This window comes from Pteronotus mesoamericanus, unplaced genomic scaffold (assembly GCF_021234165.1).
Source record: "Pteronotus mesoamericanus isolate MK-2021 breed Mesoamerican mustached bat unplaced genomic scaffold, CSHL_Meso_final contig_1210, whole genome shotgun sequence".
NCBI classification, from domain to species: Eukaryota; Metazoa; Chordata; class Mammalia; order Chiroptera; family Mormoopidae; genus Pteronotus; species Pteronotus mesoamericanus.
The window spans coordinates 448,036-469,843 of record NW_026555047.1 but is presented as its reverse complement, the minus strand read 5'-3'; the positions used below and the strand labels follow the sequence as shown (position 1 = coordinate 469,843).

Sequence of the window (21,808 nt, the reverse complement as noted above, 5' to 3'; positions counted from 1 at the left end):
GATTGAGCACCGGCCTGCAAACCAAAGAGTTACGGTTCGATTCCCAGTCAGGGCACATGCCTGGGTTTAGGGCCAGGCCCCCAGTAAGGGGCGCATGAAAGGCAACTACACATTGATGTTTCTTTCCCTTTCTCCCTCTTTTCCCCTCTGTCTAAAAATAAACAAACTATTTAAAAAGAAAAAGAATGGGACATCGAGGGGCATTCATGAACGTGACTCCCGATGGACCAGCTAAGGGAGTGTCAGGGTGGAGTCCTGGGTTGAGAAGAGCAGGGGCAATGGCCCTGGGTGGGCCTGGGCCAGACTGAGGGGAGGTGCGAAGTGGGTCAGAACTCAGAGCGGTTGCGGGACTAGGCTGAGATCCAGGCTCCACCTGCGCTGTTCTCGGTGAGATGGTAGCTGTGAGGACGTGACCTGGAAGGCCCTGGTTTGGGGGCCCTCCAGGGTAGCGTATGAAGGCACTGAAGGGACAAAGCAGAGAGGCAGAGGCGGGCTGCTGGCATCTGCCTGCTGAGGAGGCTGATGGCCCGTCCACCCTCCTGGAACCACAGGAGGAAGAGAGGGATGTCTGCACCTGCTGTGGCCCCCAGGGGACTCTGCAGAGGCTCCAGCCTCATACCTCCCCATCCCCCGGCCTGGATGGTACATGCCTTGGTCATCTTGGAAAGCTCCGGTTGCCATAATGGACCACAGCTGGTGCTCGACAACTTGGCTGAACTGAATCCCTGTGACCAGGCTTTGCCAGAATCAAGGCTGAAAGCAAGATTCTGGGGCTCCTGGAAATAAGAGGTATGCAATTTTATTAAAAAAAACAAAAAATAACCTATACAAAAAAAAAGTTCCTTTTCCGTGGGCAGCACGTAAGGCAGGAGGGACAGCTTGGAGTCTGAGGGCGTCCCTGCCTGCACCCTCCCTGCCTGCTAGGCCTCCTGCTGCTGGATGAAGGGGTTGGGGATGGCCTCCATGCCATCCTGCGGGCAGATGAGCACCACGGAGGTGCCCCTGCACACCACCAGGCCCAGCTGGCGGGTGTCCTCTGTGAGTTTGTACTGGTCGTCAGGGTCTGCGGAGGAAGAGAGGGCGGGAGTGAGAACTTGAGATCATGCCTGGGGCAGGATGGGGTCTAAAGACCTGACTCAAAGAGTCCTCCAATCACTTCCCCCACCCCTCCACCTGGGACTTTGGAGGGGACATGCTGGCCGGGGCAGCACGCCAAGTGCCTCCCAAAGCCAGAAATGCAGCCTTTATCCCTGCAACAGCCCACAGACCAGGAGGAGTTCTGGAAACAACCATCCGAATCCTGTCCCCATTTTGGTAATGAGAACAGGAAGCCCAGGGGACTGCAGGGATGCAGGGTATGGAAGCTAATTGGGGGCACTGGCGCCTGAGCCTGCAGAGACCCTGAGTCCATGTTATCAGACGGGCAGCTGGAATACAAATCCGTGGAAGCCCTGTGCGCGGCTACTGTGTACCTAGTCCATGGTGCATTAACAGCAGAGCGAGAGGAGCCCCATGGAAATGACAGCAAGCTCTAGGGGAGCTCTTTTAAGATCACAGCAACTAAAAGTCCCCATTACTGTTACTGAAGGATGTGGGGGAAGAGAAAACCAAGTGGCCCAGTGAAATCAGAAACCCTGATCTGCGAGGCAGCCCTCCAGCCTCAGACCCTGCAGCGACAACAGCTGTCTGGACCTCCCATCCTCTACCCATTCGAACAGGTCCAGGCCTCCGCAAGGAGCTGTTCTGGGAGTGAGATGAGGGAACACAGGCTTACTCAGCAAGTGAGGCAGCCCCTGGTAAGACAGGATCTGTGGAAGGAGCAATAGGCACATCTCCCAGGGCCAGCCAGCCCAAGTGCCGGCAGGCTGTCTTACAGGCAAGGAAACATCCACCCACGGAGGCCAGGCTAGGGCTCTGGGTGGACCCAGGCAGGAAGAGAAAAAATGACAAAGCGAGAGGCCCCCTGGAGTTGACCAGTGGCGCTGAGACCATGCTTCCCCTGTGAAGAGGGCCTCTCCTCAGTGGCCCTGTGACACTCCTGTGTGGCTGCATTAACTGTTCACCTGAGGAACCTGTGTCTTAAAACATGGGTGACCCCCTGAGGGGCAAGACCCCCTCTCTTTCCCAGGTCTTGGAATCCTCTCAATGCCTGACCTGGCTGAGCTGAAGAACTCGTTGGTGGTGGGCCAGGGATGGCCTGGCTGCTGTGGATGGAGGCTCTGGGGAGTTGGCGGTTCAGGGACCAGGAGCAAGGTATGAGGGAACTGGGACTCTTTGCCAGCAGCAGGGGTAACACACCGGGACGGCAGGAGACAGGGCAGACTGGGCTCCGGCAGCAGGTGCCTCAGGATCAGTGATGGTGGATTAGCAAAATACTTCCATATCCTTTAAGTCTCTGAGAGGACAGTCTATTGACCTTGTGTGGAATGCTGGGACAGTGGAAGATGACACATAATCTGGTAACTGTCTGGTCTACAAAGACCGTATGTGTCATTCAGATGGCAGGTTAGTGGGTCTGGAACAGTAAGAAAGGCCAGGCAATGAGGTCTCCAAGCCCCGCTGGCTGCACTCACCTCTCATGTATTCGATGGTGCCATCAAGCACGAGGTTGAGGAGTGGGTCAAACCCTTTCAGGATTCCACTGGCTTGTAGGAATCACCAAAAAGAGAGGAGAAATGGAAAGGTGTAAGATCAACAGTGGTTTGGGTGGCAGGTACCAAATACCACTAATTTACCTCAATTAAAAAACCAAATGAGATTCCTAGGTTATGCCTCTTTGACCAAGTGACGTATCTTTGTACCTGAGAAGGGCTGAGCCCCCCGGTGCCCGATAGGCCATCGACCCTCCCTGTCCCCCGATGCCTCTCCCAACTGTTCTCTCTGGCCTGCACACCTTCACGCTCATTTGTGCTTCTGCTTGTGATGCTCCTCTTCCCACCCCTCCTTTCCAACTCCTCTCATCCACGGACCATTCTTTGCGCCGGGCTCGCCTGGCAGAGGCAGGTACCCCGCTACGTCGGCACTCTGCTTGCCCACTTTCCCTGAAAGGCAAGGGCTGGGCGCTGTAGTGCCTTCTTCTCACTAGATTCCAGCGGCAGATGCAGAGTGAAGCTCAACGTTTACACACAAAGCTGCAAACCCTGACAGGCGCTACCAGGGAAGGCGGAGGGCTCAGGGGAGGCTTCCCAGAGCCAGTACCTTGAGCTGAGAGTAGGAAAATGACCCCAGCAGTTACTCTGGTAAGAGCACTCCAGGCGGAGAAAACGTGTGCCTTTGCAGCCCGGTGGCAGATGAGAGCCCTGTTACTGAGAGGCCCAAACGTCTGTCTTTACTCTGGGACAATGGGGGGCCACCAGAAGGCTGAAGAGCGAGTCAAGATTTATTTTTAACACGTCTCTCTGGTTCACCTGTGGAGGCTGACTGTAGGACACTGGGCGATATCTAGAGACATTTTGGTTGTCAAAACTAAGGGATGCTTCTGGCATCCAGGGGGTAGAGGCCAGGAATGCTGCTCAACACGCCACGGTGCCCAGGACGGCCCCATGACCAAGTACATATTTGGGTCCCACAGGAACAGTGAGGAGCCCGAGGAACCCCGGTGTAGGGTGGTCAGTGAGGAGCTGCAGCGACAAAACCGCACAGGAGGCAAAGTCTTGCATTCCAGTCCCAGCTGCGCTGCTGTGGCTTTAAGTGAAGTCTGGTCCCCGTCCCATGCCTCAGTTTCCTCAGCTGCAAACAGGCATAGCAGCTCTGACCTCCCGGCGTCGCTAGGAAACTTGCACGAGTTATCCAGGCAAAGCACCTCAGCGATGCCCCGGTATCAGCTGACACTTTTGCCCCTAATCACTTCTCGTAAATTGTTAGGGAGTGCGGAACCGAGTGCCTCACCTTCACGGCCTCCCTGAAACTTCACCCGGATCGTCTTGTCGATGTACTTCGACAGGTCCAAGATGCTCTCCTTCTTCTTCTTCTCTTTGTCCTGCAGGAGAAGCAGAGCGCATAAACCATGGAGCGCGGCCGGACCCCACCAGTCTCCGCCAGCCCCGCCGGCGCTGCCTCGCGCTCACCGCCATCTTGCCGTGCCGCACCGCGCCGCTTAGCGCGGGTGCCGCCTCCGCGCTCTTTGACCCCACTCCGAACGCAAGCGTAGCACAGGCACGGCGCTTGCGCCGCGCGCCACGGCGGGGCGTTGCTGGGAAACATCTGGCGACGCCTGCGACCCGCCAACATGGCGGCGGCGCTGGCGTGGCTCGCGGCGGCCTGCCTCCTCCTCGTAGCCCAGGTGAGGGCTGCCCCCGCCCCGTCGGTCCTGCCGGATGCGGTGACCCGGCTCCTAGGTCCCCGGCCGCGCGCAGGTTCTCATCCGCCCCGGCCTGGGGACATTCTCGGGTAACCGCGCCCCCAGCGCGGGCGGTTCGCGGGGTGCGGAGCCCCGTTGTGACCTTGCGGGCCTGTCCCCGGCTGGGCTGCTTTCCCCTCCTCGAAAGCCCTTCGCACAGTCACTCAGTTCCGTGGAGGCCTGAAGTTTGGGGGCCCATCTCCCTCCTTCCGGCCCCTCTGGTCCATCTCTGGGTCTCCAACCACCGCCGGCGACGCTCCTGTCTGCCTCCGTGGCCTTGGCCATGTGGCTGCTTCTCTCGGACCCTCAGTTTCCCCTTACACGCGATGCTAGCTCCCACCCTCGTGGCTGTGGTAAGCTGTCGAGCGCGACACCTATGCGGTATCGAGGAGCGGCCAGGAACCCTGGAGTGGGGTCGAATTTCCGTCTTATTTTTACTCCGTGACCTTGGGCGAGGGAGTTCCTCGCTTTTGGGGTCAGTTGCTTCTCTGCAAAAGGAGCCTAAGAGTGCAGTGTGGACTCAAGCGAGATGGTGCATGGGGTGATGAACCGTAGTATGTTTGTTACTTCTTTGTCACTTACCGTTAAGGGTCTCAGGTGCTAGTGAAAGACCGACCGTGAAATGGCTGATGTACATTGTCAGGGGTGCATCTTTTATTTTCAAGTCCTCCCTGTCCCCTGGGTTCAGTAGCTCAGGGAACAGTTTCCTTAACAGCCCCGAAAACGGGCCATTAACCTTGACCTGTCCACTCCACTCCACCCCACCACCACCTCTCTGTTATTCTCCTGGTGGGTGGCTGGGGGGTTCTCCCAAGGCCACTTTTGTCCCTCACAGTCCCAGTTCATTCTCAACACAGCAGTGATGTCTTTCAAAGTGTGTCAGGTCTTGTGATCTGGCTGCTCAGGAAGTGTCTCTCCCTTTCCAGCTCCACTGGATTGAAGGCGCTCTGCTTTTTATTTTTTTCTGTTTTCTGGGACCACCCTGGCCATCCTTCTGGTCTCAGCTTAGCAGTCCCCTTTCTCCCAGGTTCTCTGGGATGCCCCCTCCCATCTGTTTGCCAACCCCCTGTAGTTCCCCTGACCTCGTTTAATCACCAGCTTGAGGTCTGAGCAATCTGAGGGCAGGGTTTGAGCTCTCCAGACATTCTGAACAAGGGGAAAACGAGAGAGCAATGAAGGGCCATGGGGACGCCATGGAGGGAGTGACTCAGTTTGCCTGCGAAGGCATTTTAGGAGCTGTGGCATCCAAAGGGTGTTCTGTAGGGTGTTTGCCAGGTCCTGAAGGCATAGGGAAGGTGGTGCAGGTGGTGGGAGCAGCGTGAGCCAGGTGGAGGTGTGAGAGCTGATGACTTATCTGGGGACTGTGAGGGGTCTGCTGTGGTTGGTGTGTAGGGTGGTCCGATGCTTGCACCCTAAGATGCCACCCTAAGGGAGCTCCTTCAGGTGCACTTGAAGACAAGCTTGCTTTCCCCCTCAGCGGGAGGGCAGGGACAGGGCCAGCAGTGGGAGTGGCTCTAGGCAGAGGCTAAAGGGCCGGCCAGTCATGTAACCTTCCTGGGCTGGAGTCTAGGGGGACAGGCTGAGCAGGTCAGAGCCAGGAGGTGGGAGATCATGGTGTTGGGGCCTTTGGACTTTTTCCGGGGCAGGCTGAGGGCTTTGAACTTTATCCTGAGCCTAGAGAATCGGAGTGTTGGAGAGAGTGAGTAAGCAGTTGTGACTGTTCTTCGCAGAACAGAACTCTGGTCAGAAACCCTGACATGGCACAGTACCTTTCCTTGGGTGGGTGTGTTCCTTCGTGGTTCCTCCAATAGACTAGCTCTCCCTGGGGAGGGGACGGTGAGTGCTTGCTGACAGCCCTAAACTCACTTGCTACCATTTTGTGATCAGTGAGGGATTTAACCTCCCTTAACAGACCAACGTCTCTCAGTTGCTATGAGATACGTACTTAAAGGCCAGAACAAGGCTATTATTCACTAGGTCATAACTAATGTTAGTGCCCTCCTGCCCTGCCTGCATCTGTTCTCCCTAAGCTTTTTCCACCTGTTCCTCTGTCCCTTCTCTACCTGCCCCCCGAACTTGTCCCCAGTGCCTCGTGTACCTGTCCCGTCCCCCCTCACACTGCCTTCCATCCAAACATCTCTTTCCAAGCCTCTGGGTCCTTATTTCTCTGCCCTCTCCCAGGACTCACTATGTATTCTGAGGAGGAAGTCTGGACCCCTTACTCACTACAGCCCCTGATGTGGATGCTTTCACAGTAATCGTGAAGCATAGTGTCCCTGGAAGTTACTGGGTCTGCTCTGTGAATGCGCTGTGTCAGAAGGTGGCTTGTCTTCAGGAGTATTGGCTGTTTCTGGTTCTCCAAATTGGGATGGGCCATGTTGGAACGTGGGCTGGGTCTTTTGAAGAACTCTCGCCTGTTTCTTTTAATTCAGCGGATTAGGTAACTGTATTCAAAGTGAAACCATGATCTCTCTGGTATTTGATACAAGCACAGGCTTAGTTGTACAAGTCATGGGGAGGTAGGTTCGTGAAGCATGCTTGTGAGCTTTTAAATGACTTTAAAAAAAAAAAAAAAGAACCAGTTTCTGTCTATTCTCATTTTACACAAATGAGGATTTTCACCAACAGCCTGGCTCCCATGGATCAGAGGTCAGCACACTTCCCGGAAAGGGCCAAAGAGTGAATATTTTCAGCTCCGCAGGCAGCTGCCCATCTCTGCAGTGGCAGCCAAGAGCAGCCAGAGGCCCTGCATACAGGCGCGGGGCAGCCGCGTTCCAATAAAATGTTATTTGCAAACAGAAGGTGGGCTGATGAGTCCCAGGGGTTGAGGGGCTCTGCTGCTCCCTGCTGTGGTCCGTGGTGAGGAGGTGCCAGGGGCTCTGAGCATTGGAGGGAGCGCACCCTGGGTACAGTACTTGGGGCCAGGATGAGGGACACCCTTGGGGGGCAGTGTCGGGAGAACGTGGAAGAGGGGCCTCCTGATCCTGCCCCTGGTCAAGGGACTGAGACACCATGTGTATGGAGGTTCTCTGGGCACAGGGGCAGGCGGGGCAGGGTGCTGCCTTAGTGCAGTGCTCTGAGGGCCCTGCGTGGCCTCAGGCAGTTCCCTGAGTGCCTGTGACAGTGGCCCCGAGCTGCTTTTTCACTCAGAGCCTCACTCCAGGTGACACAGAAGTGCCAGAGCTGATGGGCTAACTGGAACAGCGTCAGATGGGGACTATGGAACGTGGGACTTGTACCCAGTGCCTGGTGTCAGCCATTAGGCTTTGAGGTTGGGGCGCCCTGGGCTTTTCTCCACACTGCCGCCACCACTACTGCCTAGGTGACTAGGGCCGGGGTAAGAAGCTCCTGGAGTGGCCCGGCTGTGCTTCCACGGAGAACCCGTTGTCTGAGAGCCAGTCTGCGCCCCAGGCGTGGTGTCGGCCCCCACGGTCTATCAGGACTCTTGGCCAAATCAGACTCCCCTCCACTCCCCTACCTCGGCAAAGCCACATCTGCAGAGCGGACCTGGGTTCCACTGTGCCAGCTGGTGACTGTCCCCATCGTGTGTCCATTGCCGGGAGCAGCTGCCACCTGTTTGTCTCTGTGGCAGACTCTCTGGGAAAACCATGGGTGTGGATCCAACTCTCTCTGGAGGCATTTTTAGCCCAAGGGAAGCAAGAGCTACAGAAGCAAAGGCCCAGGAGCCTGAAGTGTGCAGGGCTTGATCAGGGTCCAGACGGGGCCTGCCAGCTCCAAGAAGCCCTGGGACTAGGAAGGGCCAGGGCCTGTGCACGTGGTGTGTCCAGGCCCACTGGCTGGGTGCTGGCAGGTCCAAGGTTGCACCCAGGTCTCCCTGGGGAGACTTGTCTCTGTACTTGCCTTCCTCATTTTCGCCACTATGAAATACATATGCTGTGTCCTTTCTGTCCTGTCTGAGGGAGGAAGCCAGCCCAGCCCTCACAGGCAACCTCATTTAATTTGGGCCCCATGTTACCTGGGCAGTCTGCCCCCCGCCCCCCCGAGCTCACTGATCCCTGCCCCATTGCTCCAGGTGGCCTGTGAGTATGGCATGGTGCACGTGGTCTCTGAGACGGAGGGCCCCAAAGGCAAAGACTACTGTATCCTCTACAACCCGCAGTGGGCCCACCTGCCACACGACCTCAGCAAGGCGGTGAGTACTGGGCTGGTGGCCCTCCCTGCTGTGTGGCTCTGAGCACCCCTTCCAGCTTGGGGTCTTGTCGTTCTTGCTGCCCCCCTCCCACCCCGTGCCTTGAGGAAACTCATCCGCAGACAGCCAGTCCAAGGATGGAAGAAGGACCTCAGCTGGGAAACCATGGGGTGGGATCTGGTCACACTAAGGCGTCTGGGGCATCCCCAGAGGGCCAGGCACCACAGCCTCTCTGGGCCCCAGTTTCTTTGGTCATGAATGACAGATGTCTGGAGTGCTGTCTAGGCATGGCCCCTGGTGGAGACACCAGCCAGGCTGCCACTTGTTAGGTGCGGGCGGGCTGGCAGAGGAGTGGCAGTGGAGGGCGAGGCGTGGCAGGGCAAGGGCCCTCCGCTGCCTCCTAAGAGACCGCCCTCCCTGGTCTGGCCTTGCTTCTCCCCTCAAAAGGGCCTGGAGGATGCTCTTATGGGGTGGAGTCACACTACAGAGGCTGACGCTCCTGCCCTTTGTGTTCCGTCTGTAACGGATGCTGGAGGTGGATCTGGAGATGAAGGGAAGGTTTTGAGGGGTTTGCTCTGAGCGCATACCGCCCCATCCCAGCGGCCTGCCTTGTGCTTGGCGTGCGTCTGTGTGTGGGCATGCACACGTCTCCAGGCCCTGCCCGCGCTTCACCCACATCCATCCCTTCGTGGAGCAAGGGGCTGAGATCCAGTAGGACCAGAGGGGAGGGGGCACCTCACCTGGACAATTCTCGCTGTGGTTACCTGGATACTGAATGCTCGGCTCAGCTGGACAGGCTCCTCTGATGCCTTGGTTCCCGGGGGGACTTGGCCCTTCCCTGGCTTTTCTACAGCAGCTCCCATGAGCCCTGCCTTCCCTCAGTCTCTCCTGCAGCTGCGGGACTGGACAGCCTCCATGCTCTGCTCTCCGTCCGACCTCCCTGCCAAAGGCTTCAGCAACCAGATTCCACTGGTCACTCGGGGGAACTGCACCTTCTACGACAAAGTGAGGCTGGCCCAGGGCAGCGGGGCCCACGGCCTGCTTATTGTCAGCAAGGAGACCCTGGTACAGCCATCTGGGCACCCTCCTGGGCAGGAAGACCCACCTGGGGCAAGAGTTGGAGGTGGGAGGCGGCGGGGGGGCCCCAACCAAAGTGGGCATGGGTGCTGGCTGGTGTCCAGGGGGCCACAGCCAGGGGAGATGGGTTTGGTTTGCCAAATGGCTGTGGACTTGGGTCTTTGGACCTTCGTCTTGCACGGGCCTTGTCGCAGAGCAGTCCAGGGGTCAGGGATACAGGGCCCTGAGGCAGAGTGCTGGGGGTGCCTTCTGAGGAGCGGGTGGCGTGGGCCCACATGCTAGCCTACCCTCCAGGCCCCCCGCAGGGCACATTGGCTTCTAGTCGACCTGACCCCAAGATTTGAATGAAAGGCAGGCACTTCCTCCCCCAGTGAGTGGTGTGGAGTCTGCAGGCCTACATCCTACAGTGTCCGCCTCCCGTGCTGCCTGGCACCTGAGGGCCCAGCACGTACTAGGGAACCTTCCCCTACCTCAGAGAGGGCCAGCTCTGTGAGCCACACCATGGGGAGGGGTTGGCTGTCCGCCCCATCCTGGTTGGGCCTTGGTCAGCCAGGGATCTTCCTCTTCTGGGCTCCCAGGTCCCCCCAGGAGGCAACAAGACACAATATGAGGAGATTGGCATTCCTGTGGCCCTGCTCAGCCACAAAGACATGCTGGATATTTTCAAGGTAGGAGGTCCCCCGCTGCGGTCTGCATTGGCCCCGGGGCCTGAGTAGGTGGTGGGTGGGGCCTGTGGCAAGGCTGCCCTGTCTCTGGCTGGCCGTGAGTGGGCCTTATTCACTGTGAGTCGGCCACAGTGAGGGTGGGCCTCCAGTGCCACCTGAAGTCAGGAACGGAGACCATGGCCCTGAAGTGCCCTGTGCAGCCGGTTAGAGTAACCCAGGCTCCAGGCTTGGCTGGCCCGGGGCTGCGCATGTGTGGAGACTGAGCATCAGTCCCCTCTTGCTGTTCTAGGCCTGTCTGAGCTGAGGTCTGTGCTCATCTTTGATATGGGGAGCTGGTCCAGAGCAAGCGAGCATCATTATATAAGTAAACAGGATCTCCAATCTTTGCAGAAACTTCCAGAAGTTCATTGTATACATCTGAATGCAGATGTTTCTCCCCATGGGGGCCCAGTGGGCCACCCGGATGTTCCCCAGGCGATGTGCACCCTCACGCACGCATATGCACATCTAGGTTCAGCGCCTGTATTCTCACTCAGAGCTGCCCTCATTTGCATCTTATTTTGTCAGAATTGATTGCTTTGGGGTCATAAGAGGTGGGTGAAGGCATGGGGTGCGTGGTCTGGGGATGGTTGCAGCCTGGCCTTGAACTCTGGCGTGTCCTCCGAGGCAGAGTTTTGGCCGAGCAGTGAAGGCAGCGTTGTACGCCCCCCACGAGCCCATGCTGGACTACAACATGGTCATCATCTTTGTCATGGCTGTTGGCACTGTCGCCCTTGGGGGCTACTGGGCTGGAAGCCGGGATGTGAAAAAGTGAGTGCCTCGTGTGCGTGTGTGCAGCATGTGTGCACATGTGTATGTGATGGGTGACCCTAATGCTGGGGAATGAAAATGTAAAAGTAATAGGACTGCTCAGGAGGGGGGTGCCCGCACTCCCGGAGAATCTTCTGGAATACAGTTGCTATGAATACCCGGGAGACCCGGCCAAAGGCCCTCTGGGTCCTGCTCCCCGAGGCGCTGCTCTGGCATTGCGATCCAAACGCAGGCCCTGCCAGGCCCAGGCCACACTCAGAAGATGGGGTCTGTAGGTAGTCCAGTGGTGCTCAGGGGCATTCCACAGCTATCTGTGCACAGCATGACCCTCGGGTGACCAGGGGCCCACCTGCGGGAGCTCCATCTGCGAGGACCCCAAGCTCCTGGGCAAGGATGTGAGGTCCTGGGGCAGGCCCGGCTTTCCTGTTTGAAGGGAGCACTTGGGGGCACCCTGGGTCTGGAGAGGGCAGTCAAGCCTATATGTGAGCTGTCTCTGCCCATCCTTTCCTGTCTCTCTGGCCCTCGGTCCTGGGGACTGTGCCAGCTGGCCAGGTGTCCCCATGACCATCTGTGCTTCACAAGAAGGTACATGAAGCACAAGCGAGATGACGGGCCTGAGAAGCAGGAGGATGAGGCTGTGGACGTGACGCCCGTCATGACCTGCGTCTTTGTGGTCATGTGCTGCTCCATGCTGGTGCTCCTGTACTACTTCTACGACCACCTCGGTGCGTCTCCGCGGGCTGCTCGCCTGGCTCTGGGGAATGCAGTGGGCGGCAGGGTGAAAGGACGGGCTTCAGGTGGGGTCTGTCCCCAGCCTCTGCTGGGCACCAGTCACCGTGGCCCAGGCATAAAAGTGCATGGGGCCCTTCCCAGGGGTGTGCTGGGACCCTGGCGACCTGGCCTTCTCCTCACTGCCACCCTGCTCTGCAGTCTACGTGATCATTGGGATTTTCTGCCTGGCCTCCTCCACGGGCCTCTACAGCTGTCTGTCGCCGTTGGTCCAGAGGCTGCCATTTGGCAAATGCAGGTGAGCCCTCGGGTGACATTTTCCCCAGCCCTACCTGGCTTCTTGCCCACAGCCTGTCCTTGGCCCAACCTCTCTGTCCCCTGTGTCCTGGCCCCCGAGGCTCCGAGTTCTGCTCCCATGGTGCGAGGACCCCCTCACTCTTTCATGGCCAGCCTGGCCCAGCACAGATACGCAGCGGGTGCTCGCTCAGGGCTCGCTGGGGGCTCATGGGTCTTGGGAGCAGGGCAGAATGGGGAGCTGAATGGGCTTTATCAGTCCTCCTTGGCGGTGATAGGTTCTCCCTCTCCCTCTCCCCACATTCCATTCCAGGGCTGATAGGCCCAGTGCGGACACGGAGCCTGAGTGGGGTGATGTGGGTGCTAGGCAGAGGCGCCAGGCAAGGCGGGGCGGGACCATGTGGCTGGATGTGCTGGCAGTTCAGGTCTGGAGGTTCCCTGCTGCCAGGGGCTCCGTCTGGTTTTTACAGGGCAGGCGGGCAGCTAACTCAAGGATTTGGACAAGGGAGATGCGACCTTTTAAGGTTGCTGGGTGAGGGTGAGCAGGTGGGGCCTGGACCCGGCTAGGAGGCACGATGCTGAACTGAGGGCTCCCATGGGCTCTCCTGGGCCCCCGTGGACTCTTGTGAGCTCTTGCAAGTTCCAGTGGGCTCAGCGGGTTGTTGGGGGCAGGTTGGCTTGGAAATTGGCCACAGTTTGCTCACTCTAAGCACCTGCCCCCACCCAGATCTGCTCTGCTCTTGGGAACCTCCCTTCTAGAAACGTATTAAAGGGCCAGGGGATTGTGGGTTTAACAAAGAACGTGAAGTGGAGGAAGGCAAGGCCAGGTGGGCAGGGTGGTGGGTGGCTCATTTCAGCAGAGCCTGGAGGACAGCAGGAGCCCCGGGGGCACGTGACCTGTTGGAGTCAGGACTGGGGGTGCCGAGGGGCTTTTGGGCAGGAGTTGAGATGACCCTTCTGGGTGCTGGGGGGGGGGAACAAGGCTGTAAGGGTCAGAGGTCGGTGGGGGGTGGTGAGGGCATGCTGCCCATGACGACTGTTCCCTCCTTCCCTACTTGTCCCCAGGGTCTGCAACAACAGCCTGCCCTACTTCCACAAGTTCCCTCAGGTCCGCATGCTGCTCCTGGCACTGTTCTGTGTGGCTGTCAGCGTGGTGTGGGGAGTCTTCCGGAATGAGGACCAGTGAGTGCAGCCCCTGGGAGGCCGTTGGCCTGTGGGTGGCCCCTCCCTCCCGAGGGCTGTCCTCAGATGCTCTGACTGCTGGACTGCGACTTTCCCGTGCCTCCCCCGAGGCCATTTGGGGGCACCTGGAGCCAGTTCACCTCCTTGGTTATTAAAAGCCCTCCTTTCAGTCCTCTGGAAGCGATGGCTGCATGGCGTCCAGGTGCCGACTGGGCCCAGCGGACGACTGCCCAGCCGTGGCTGCCCTGCCTGCTGCCCGCGTCCAGTTTCATTGGGTTTGTCCGGGTGCCACATGACCTGTGATTGGATCTGGATATGAGAGGCTGCAAACCCTCTTGGCCCAGGCACCCCAAGCCGTGTTCTCCGGGACGGTGTCAGTGGGGCCCCAGGCAGCGGGAGGGGAATCCGCCCCCCAGCCCTGGCGCCACCTGTCCCCACTGCTCCCACAGTGGTGCCCAAGGGGTGTGTTCCGCCAGCACTGTCATGGATGGTTCAGGGAGGCTGGCTGGCTTCTGAGGACTTGCTTCCCCTCGGCTCGGCCCCTCCTGCAAGGCAGCACGCCTGCTCTGTGGCCTGAAGCCCAGGCCGGACTGGGAGGACAGAGGCAGCCTGTTCCCGCCCAACCCTCTCCTGCTATCGCTGACACCATCTGGCGCTCTCGATGAGCCTTTCCCAAGGCAGTTTAACGTTCTTGGCGGCACCTCCGTTTGGAGCCGTAACAGATTTAAGTGGCAGAAGGAAAATGGGAAAATATTTTGAGTCCTTTGTACACAAAGAGAATATGAACTCTCACAGTTCAGTCTAAGCCAGGAGACTTCTCCATTGTATAAAATTAGAACCTGCTGCAGTTCCTGCACTTCTGGGCGCATACAGCCGGCAGCAGAGCGCATGGCTGGGCGCCCACCTGCTGCCTTCAGACTTTTCCCTGCCCCTTAACCTGCTCGGGTGGGCGATGTTTGATTCCATGTCCAGTGAAGCATCTGACGAGAGGTGGGCAGGCCGAGCCCTTGCCAGCGTACTGGGTGAAGCAGGAAGTGGAGGGCAGAGCCCAGGCAGGGCCCGCGAGGTTGAGGCCATGCCACCGCCAAGATCTTGGCAGGTGGGGCTGCGCAGGGTAGACATCCCATGTCCCCGCTGACCCCTCCGTCAAGCTCGTTATTTCTCAGAACCTCGATGTGGGACTTGACAGCACAATTGTAGTGCGCAGGTTCAGGAGCGTGGCTATGGGTCGCGGGCCTTGGGTGGGTCTGGGTTAATGTGGATGTGTAAGGTGGGTCTGACCTCTGCTGCTCGTCCCACGGGACTGTTTGGGGGGGATTTCAGATGCTAACTAGCAGGGCCCGCCCCTGCTGATCTAAGCCCTCATTTCCCATGGGCCAAGAGAGTCGGTGGAACCTGGCTAGGCACAAGTTTAAAATTATTATTGAAAGGAAATTTAAATCCAATAGATAGACATTTCCTTCACCCTGTCCTGTGATCTGGGTATGAAAGCCACACTGTAGAGGGACAGAGGCTTCAGCATGTGTCTGCCTCTCTCTGGCCTCTTGGCATCAGGGTGAAGGGTTCGTTCACTGCCTGTCCCAGTGAGGTAGGATCCGTCCCACAGGCTTTGGGACCCACACCGCTGCCTCTGATAACACCCGAGTCTGACACACGGCAGGGTCATGCCGGGTGTTGGATGTTTCAGAATACTTGGTGGGGGTGAGGTGGCCAAGCAAGGAGAAACCTCATGGGTGGTGGCTCTTGGCGGAGTCTGTCCCAGCAAGTGATGCTGCTGCTCGGCCCTGCAGGTGGGCCTGGATCCTTCAGGATGCGCTGGGCATCGCCTTCTGTCTCTACATGCTAAAAACCATCCGCCTCCCCACTTTCAAGGTGAGGGCCTCGGGAGTGGGGGCTGTGAGGGGCTTGAGTGCTAATGGCCTTCCCTTCTGAGCCCGGGGCTCCAGGCTACTGTCCACAAGACCTGGTGGAAGTAACTTAGAAATACACGGGGAGTGTGAGGAGGGTGGCCACCACCCCGGGCCCGTGGCTGACCCGCTGCAGGTTGCCTGCCTCCCAGCCTGTCCCGTTACTGGATCTGGAGATCTGGAGGGCGTGACTCAGTGCCCTGCCTCCAGACCCACACTGGGTCTCGCTCTGGGCATTCCCCATTCCCCATCGTCTCTGGTTGCCCGAGGGCGGGGGCAGACTTTGCTCAGGGTTTCTCAGAAAGTCTTTGTCCCAGTGGGAATAGTCTGAGCCTCGGGAGGGGAATTGGGGGTGTGGGGACGCTTTGTGGGTCTGTGCACCTGGGGGTGCTGGCCCTGCCCCTCAGGACGCCTCCCCCCAGGCCTGCACGCTGCTGCTGCTGGTGCTGTTCATCTATGACGTCTTCTTCGTGTTCGTCACGCCCTTTCTGACCAAGGTGGGTGTCCCTGATCCCCCCCTGCCCCTCCTGTCCTGCCTTAACCCTTGCCCTACACCCCACTCTGATGTACCCCCCCCCCATGTCAGAGTGGGAACAGTATCATGGTAGAGGTGGCGACCGGGCCTGCGGACTCAGCCACACATGAGAAGGTACGTTTGGGCCCAGGGGGCTGGCGGGGAGTGGTAGGCTCGGGCTGGTCTGCAGGCGCTGCCTCCTCTCCCCACAGCTGCCTATGGTCCTGAAGGTGCCCAGGCTGAACACCTCGCCACTGGCCCTGTGTGACCGGCCCTTCTCCCTCCTGGGTTTTGGGGACATCCTGGTCCCAGGTACGGGGACTGGGCACATGGGGGGGTGACCCCACGGCCCTGCAGGCACCCAGATGTCCTTGTAGTCTTGGGTCAGGGGGCCAGCGGGTGGAGATGGAGCCTAGTGGGTGGGGGGGGTAGCAGTCAGGGCCGGTGCTTGGTTGAAGTGGTCCCTAGTTGGCCTCAAGGGGCGGCCCTGCCCTATCGGTCATGGCTGCACAGATGTGCCTGCCTGGAGCTGGCTGCCCAGCTCAGGGTCGCCCCGGGCAGGACCTCGCTGCCCCTCTGTGCTGCAGGGTATGTGCTGGCTTTGCTGTGTCAGGTTACAGCTCCGCCCTCAGCTGGCAGCGTGGTCGTCCATGAAATAGCAGCAGTAGCTGTTAGAGAAGACCATGCCCAGGGCCCAGCCCCTTCCCGCGGGGTCGCCTGGCCCTTGTCCGGGGCTCGGGCTCAGGCCCTGGCCCACATTCTCTTCCCCAACCAGGGCTGCTCGTGGCGTACTGCCACAGGTTTGACATCCAGGTGCAGTCGTCCAGGGTCTACTTCGTGGCCTGCACCATCGGTAAGCACTGTGCTCTGGCGGGCCGCGCGGCAGCCCTCCCACCCCCTCATCCTCTGTCCTCCGCCGGTGGCTCACAGGGCCGGTGGGAAGGGGGCGCTGCACAGCCTCCGCATAGTCCTTTTTTCTCACTCTCTCTGATTGGTGTAGTTTTTCTTTTGTCTCCTTTTTGTCTTTCTTTTCCTTCCATTGGTTTCCTTTGTTATCAAAGGCAATGACAGAAGGTGACATTTTCTCATTTTGTGTTGAGCCCTGATTGCTTCTATAGTTTCTTGCCAGTTTGTCCCCACCCCGTCAGCTCTCAAGGAAGAGAAGTGCATCATTCATAGGCTCTTGTACCCGCCCACTTCCTCAGGAGAGCCAGGCTAGTGGGCTGCGCTCCCATGGCCCCGTCCCCTGCCCCCTGCCCCTCATCGTGGGTGGGGAGCAAACTGCACAGGCCTGGCAGCCTGACTCTGTCGATGTCACCAGGAGGGCACAGGCTGACCTTCAGGTGCATTTTGGGGACCTACAGCTCAACCCCGCCCTCCCGAGTGCCTGCAGTTGCTGGCACATTGTATCTGAACCCTCCCTGCACATTAGCAGTCCTCAGAACTATCCTGTAAAGACACAGCTGCAGAGGCTTCCCTGTCCAAACTGCAGTGTGTCAGAAGGTTCCCATTGTTCCTGTCATCGGAACCCTGTAGATCGTACGTAGCTGCCAAACATCCATATCCTTCTATCATCTGCCTGTGTCGACATGGATAGTCGACACTCTTACATAGGCACCCTTCCTGGGGGAGCACATCCCTTGCAAATGTGGAGTGAGGATCAGGACAGAGCCCAGGGGATGCTGGAGGTGGGCGCTGGGCTCTGGAGGAAGCTTCCAGTTAAAGGCTGGTTTTTTTGTAAGTTCATCCTTTGAAGTAATAGTGGGGTTATTGTTGTAAGATTAGTACAAGAGACCCCACCCCCCAGCTCTCATGTTGCCCAGTGGCTGATGTGTCATCACAGTTGTCTCACTGTGTTATCCCTTTGCATGTGTACGTATATGTGGTTACGTATTTACACTCACACACGTAATAAATACGTTTTATCCTGAGCTGTCAGAGCGAATTGCAGACAATGCCCCTTCACCCTTAGTGCTTCACTGAGTGTCTCACAGGAACAAAACATTCTTTTCCAGCGTCACAATTAGGTTATTAAGGATTTGATTTCCTAATCCTATATGTATATTATTATAATTCAAGATTATATTTCTAACTAAAGGTTTATAAAAGCAAGATGTTTGGGCTCAGCTCTTTCTCTAGCTGCTTCTGTGGTCCTGGACCCTTCCCGCCGCTGCTGGCTGCTGATCAGAAAGCCCTGTGGTCTCCCATTCCCTTCCTCTCCCCAGTGCTCCCAGCCCCTCAGCTGCCCATTCCTTCCTTCTGTCTTCTCCCTGAAACTCACATCTTGCCTGTCCTCTCAGGACCAAATCGGGAGCACATGCCCTGGAAGGTGCCAGAAGGTTTTGTTCACTTCTGGAAGTGCCCAAATCCCACTGGCTGCCCCCGACCCTGTGCTCCCATCATTTCTTCAGGGGATTGGGGCGGGGGGGGGGCCTTGGGGGCCACTGGCCCAGGTAACACACCGCTCGTCTCTGTCGCTCCAGCCTACGGCATCGGCCTCCTGGTGACGTTCATGGCCCTGGCCCTCATGCAGCGTGGCCAGCCGGCCCTCCTCTACCTGGTGCCCTGTACGCTGATCACCAGTGGCGCCCTGGCCCTGTGGCGCAGGGAACTGGGCATGTTCTGGACGGGCAGCGGCTTTGCGGTGAATACCAGTTTGCTATGACTGTCTGCAAGAAATAATAACCCATAAGCCCTAACTAGAATTAAAGTTGAGTAAAGCCTCTAGTTTTACAACTAAACCCTGCAGCCCCCGTCCCATGGTCAGTGTCTCCCCATTTCTGGAAGTTTTGTTTTTTTCATTTTGATTGATTGATTGATTTGTTGTTCCATTTATTTATGCATTCATTGGTTGATTCTTATATGTTCCCTGACCAGGGACCGGACCCACAACCTTGGCGTGTGGGGACGGTGCTCTAACCAACTGAGCTACCTGGCCAGGGCTATTTCTGGAAGGTTTTGATTTGGGTGTTGTGTCTGTGATGCTCTGGTGGCTCTGAGCATCCTCATGGAGGGGACAGTGTGTGGCTGTCGTGCTGGGTGCAGCTTGAGGATGGTGGTGCTGGTCCTGCAGCACAGCGGCACCCGCTCGACTGGGCATTGGCTTCCGACTGCTTCCACCATCGAGAGCACAGTGCCAGGCTAGGGGTAGGCACCGGAGCCCCTCTGTGAGGGCGAGAGCTGTCCCAGTCAGGCTCTGCAGGGGACCTGGCACCTAGTCAGGACCAGCCATGAACGCGTGCCAGCAGGGAGAGTATGAGGCAACTCGGCCCTTCCTTGTCTGTGGGCCCGTAGCTCAGCGTGCTGCCCAAAGGATGGGCTGTCACTGGGGCTTCCCCGCCGCTGGCACACACCAGTGGCACTGTAAACTCTGATGTTACCATGTCCTTGTGGAAGTTAAAACACTCCTCCCATCTTTCCTGGTGTCGAAATGCCAGAAAAGCCAGGGCTCCAGGTATAACCCAACCCAGAGCCAGACCCTCCCCAGGCACTCAGGGAAGGCCTCCTGGGCTATTGCCCACCGTCCGTCCTCAAAGGCTCTTGGTCCCGGCTGGTATTGGCTTTGTCCTAGAGCTGGTGGGCTGGTTCTAGAAGGTTCAGGAGTGGGGAACGAGCCAGGGATGTCAGAGTCAGGTTTCTGCTTCAGATCTCCTTCCTGTGGCCTGCATGCTGGCCTGTGGGACTGGACCCACGTGTTCTGGTCCTTGAGCCTGACCCTCTGGGGATAGTGATTCCTCTGCCTCCCCTCCCCCAAGGCCTTGCTGGCCTCGCCGAGACCTTACCGCTGGCCTCTCTTCTCTTGCAGAAGGATATACCTCAGCCTCCTTGGGCTCCAGCCTCAGCTGAAGGCCCACAGCCTCTGAAAGACGCCGAAGTCGTGCTTTCCCAGCAGCCTCCTGGAGAAGCTCAGGTCAAGCCCACCCTGCCTGCAGAGCAGCCTCCAGAACTGGCTGATCCCCAGAATCCAGAACTGGCTGGTGTATCCACCCAGGAACCCACGAGTCCTGCCAGCTGCACCCTTGAGCCCACAGGCCTGCCAGGCACCTCAGCCTAGTGGGCCCAGTGCAGCCTCAACCCCGCGCTGTCCCCCCAAGACTGGACCTGCCGGCCCCGCAACTTGGTGCTCTGGTCTGGCCGATGCTCACGTTTCCTCTGCCTCCTCGAGCCCAGCTGCACCTGGACCCTGGCCCTGCTCCCAGCTCGCGTTGCTGCCGCACGCCCCTCGGACCGCCAAGGTCCCTGTCCCACAAGCCCAGCCCCGTAGTCTTTCTAGTCAGAGTCTCTTGATGGAACCTTGGAAAGGGCAGGAAGTGTCACCTCCACCTGCTGGAGGCTGCAGATCTGCCACATTTGGTGCTTACACCACGCTGCTGCTTTCCCTGAAGACGCCCTGCCCTGAGCAGGAGGGGAGTGGCCTGCCCCGAAGGCCATGGCTCTTCTGCATCCAGCCCGTCCGAATGCTGAGAGCCCAGGCCCAGAGGTGCGGACTCAGGCCCTTGGCCCGGCTGGCGTGGGGTCTGGACTCGCCTCTGGGTCGGTGGGGGAGCTGGGCTAAGAGCTGCCAGCAAGGCTGGCAATAAATGGACAGGGGCTTTTGGGCTGAGCCCTGACCCTCATTCTTCCATCAGCCTGGGAGGTATCCGGAGCCTGTGCTTCCTCCAACCCCTCCATGTCTTAATAAACAGCCACGACTTTCTGAAATTCCAGTGGTGTCGCCTCTCTTGGACTGCCCTTTCCGGAGGCAGGATGGACACCAGGCCTGGTGGCCAGGCCCTCGCGGTCTGTCCGGACCGGCACCCCAGAGCCCTCAATAACCAGCTCTACCCTTTGCGTCAGCTCCACTGCCTCTCAGTACAGAGGGACGGGGGCTTTCCTTTCCACAACACGGGCACCTGCACGTTCTCGACACCATCCCAGCGCACGCAACTCGCCGGCCTCCGCTGCAACATGAGCAAGGCGAGCACACTGCGAGGAGCTTCTGGAACGTGGGAGAATATTCTGGAACTGGCATTTTGTTTTCTACCTCTGAACCTCGCAGCAGATGCCACAGTAGAGCTGGCCAAGCAGCCCCCGTGCCCTGGCACCCTCCCTCCGCCATCGTGCAGCATGTGTCACCGCCCCTCTGAAGCCAGCGGGCTTCCGTTCGGCAGGACTGTCTGCAGCCCTGGGGCCTGCTTCTCCCTATCCGTACACACAGCCTCCGGGCTCGCGCTCAGAAGATGTTTCCATTGGCATGATGTGAAAGCACGGACCTTCCCACCATGTGGTCTCAGTCCTGTCTCTTGTAGACCATAGGCCCGGGGCCAAACCATGATCCACTCCAAAAATACCAGCACCAGACAGACTCAAAAACCATTTTTGGTAGCCACACTTCTCAAGGGAGAGGTTTTATTCCCCACCCCGCCCTTCAAAAAAAAGTCTTCCACTTGTTTCCGTGTGTTTCCCCTGGGAGGGAGAGCAGCAGGACCTGTGTTCCCACAGGAGCTCCTGGACTTGGGGGCTGGGACCCAAGTGTAGCCACTGGGCGGCCTGGGCAAAGGACCCACACGGACCCTGTCTGCCCCTCGGCCTGCGCCTTAATCTAAGCCATTTTGTACACTGGTGTCAAAGATGGGAATCTTTGTTTCAGAAATTAGACAAATGTCATGGAATTTGAAGGCAATGTTCCTACAGTTTTCGTTTGCAGTTTTGGCCTTGCTTCTGTTCGAATCTTATAATTAAACACAGCTTTTGTTATGTAGGACTCGACCTTTGCCCTTTCCAAGGTTCAGTGGCAGGTGGAGCCTGGCGCACCTGCAGGTGCATGGCAGGCCGGTCCAGTTGGGCTGTCCTGCATGGACACCTTCTTGGAGGTATTTGGCAAATCCATAGCTTGTGCTGGCTGGTGCTGAAGCAGGGCTTGGCTGCAGTGCAGCTAATTGTGTGGGTGTGGTATCCTAACAGCATTTCAGAGTTGAAGGAAACTTAGAAGTAACCCAGTCCGTTCCCTTTGTCTTGGATACTGTTAGCTCATCCAGGGTTATCTAAGAGGTCTAGAAGGGAATCACCTATAGTGGGGGCCTGCCGTCAAGGCCAAATGGTGAACGTTTGGGGCTTTTCAGGCCACACAGCCTCTGTCGCAACGAGTCATGTCTGCTGCTG

General features: G+C 58.2%; 2 protein-coding genes across 5 annotated transcripts; one reads left to right on the top strand and one right to left on the bottom strand.

Moving 5' to 3' along the window:
* Positions 1–654: 654 nt before the first annotated feature.
* On the bottom strand, positions 655–4,114 carry LSM7 (LSM7 homolog, U6 small nuclear RNA and mRNA degradation associated). Its single transcript, XM_054586678.1, has 4 exons — positions 4,068–4,114; positions 3,889–3,979; positions 2,574–2,645; positions 655–1,063 (listed from the first exon to the last, which is right to left on the bottom strand). The coding sequence occupies exons 1-4, from the start codon at positions 4,071–4,073 to the stop codon at positions 921–923; spliced, it is 312 nt and encodes a 103-aa protein (XP_054442653.1). The 5' UTR covers positions 4,074–4,114; the 3' UTR covers positions 655–920.
* Positions 4,115–4,200: 86 nt separating this feature from the next.
* Positions 4,201–21,389, top strand: SPPL2B (signal peptide peptidase like 2B). Of its 4 annotated transcripts, XM_054586959.1 has the most exons (16): positions 4,201–4,282; positions 8,373–8,492; positions 9,372–9,554; positions 10,145–10,234; positions 10,902–11,041; positions 11,624–11,766; positions 11,972–12,068; positions 13,130–13,246; positions 15,037–15,118; positions 15,576–15,650; positions 15,740–15,802; positions 15,880–15,979; positions 16,443–16,520; positions 18,151–18,311; positions 19,473–19,644; positions 19,838–21,389. In XM_054586959.1, exons 1-16 carry the CDS (start codon positions 4,229–4,231, stop codon positions 20,245–20,247), a joined length of 2,085 nt encoding a protein of 694 aa, XP_054442934.1. In that variant the 5' UTR covers positions 4,201–4,228; the 3' UTR covers positions 20,248–21,389. The 4 variants fall into 4 exon arrangements, with proteins under 4 accessions (XP_054442934.1, XP_054442919.1, XP_054442910.1 ...); XM_054586944.1 differs by having other exon boundaries at positions 11,627–11,766; positions 19,473–21,389; XM_054586935.1 differs by having other exon boundaries at positions 19,473–21,389.
* Positions 21,390–21,808: the final 419 nt, after the last annotated feature.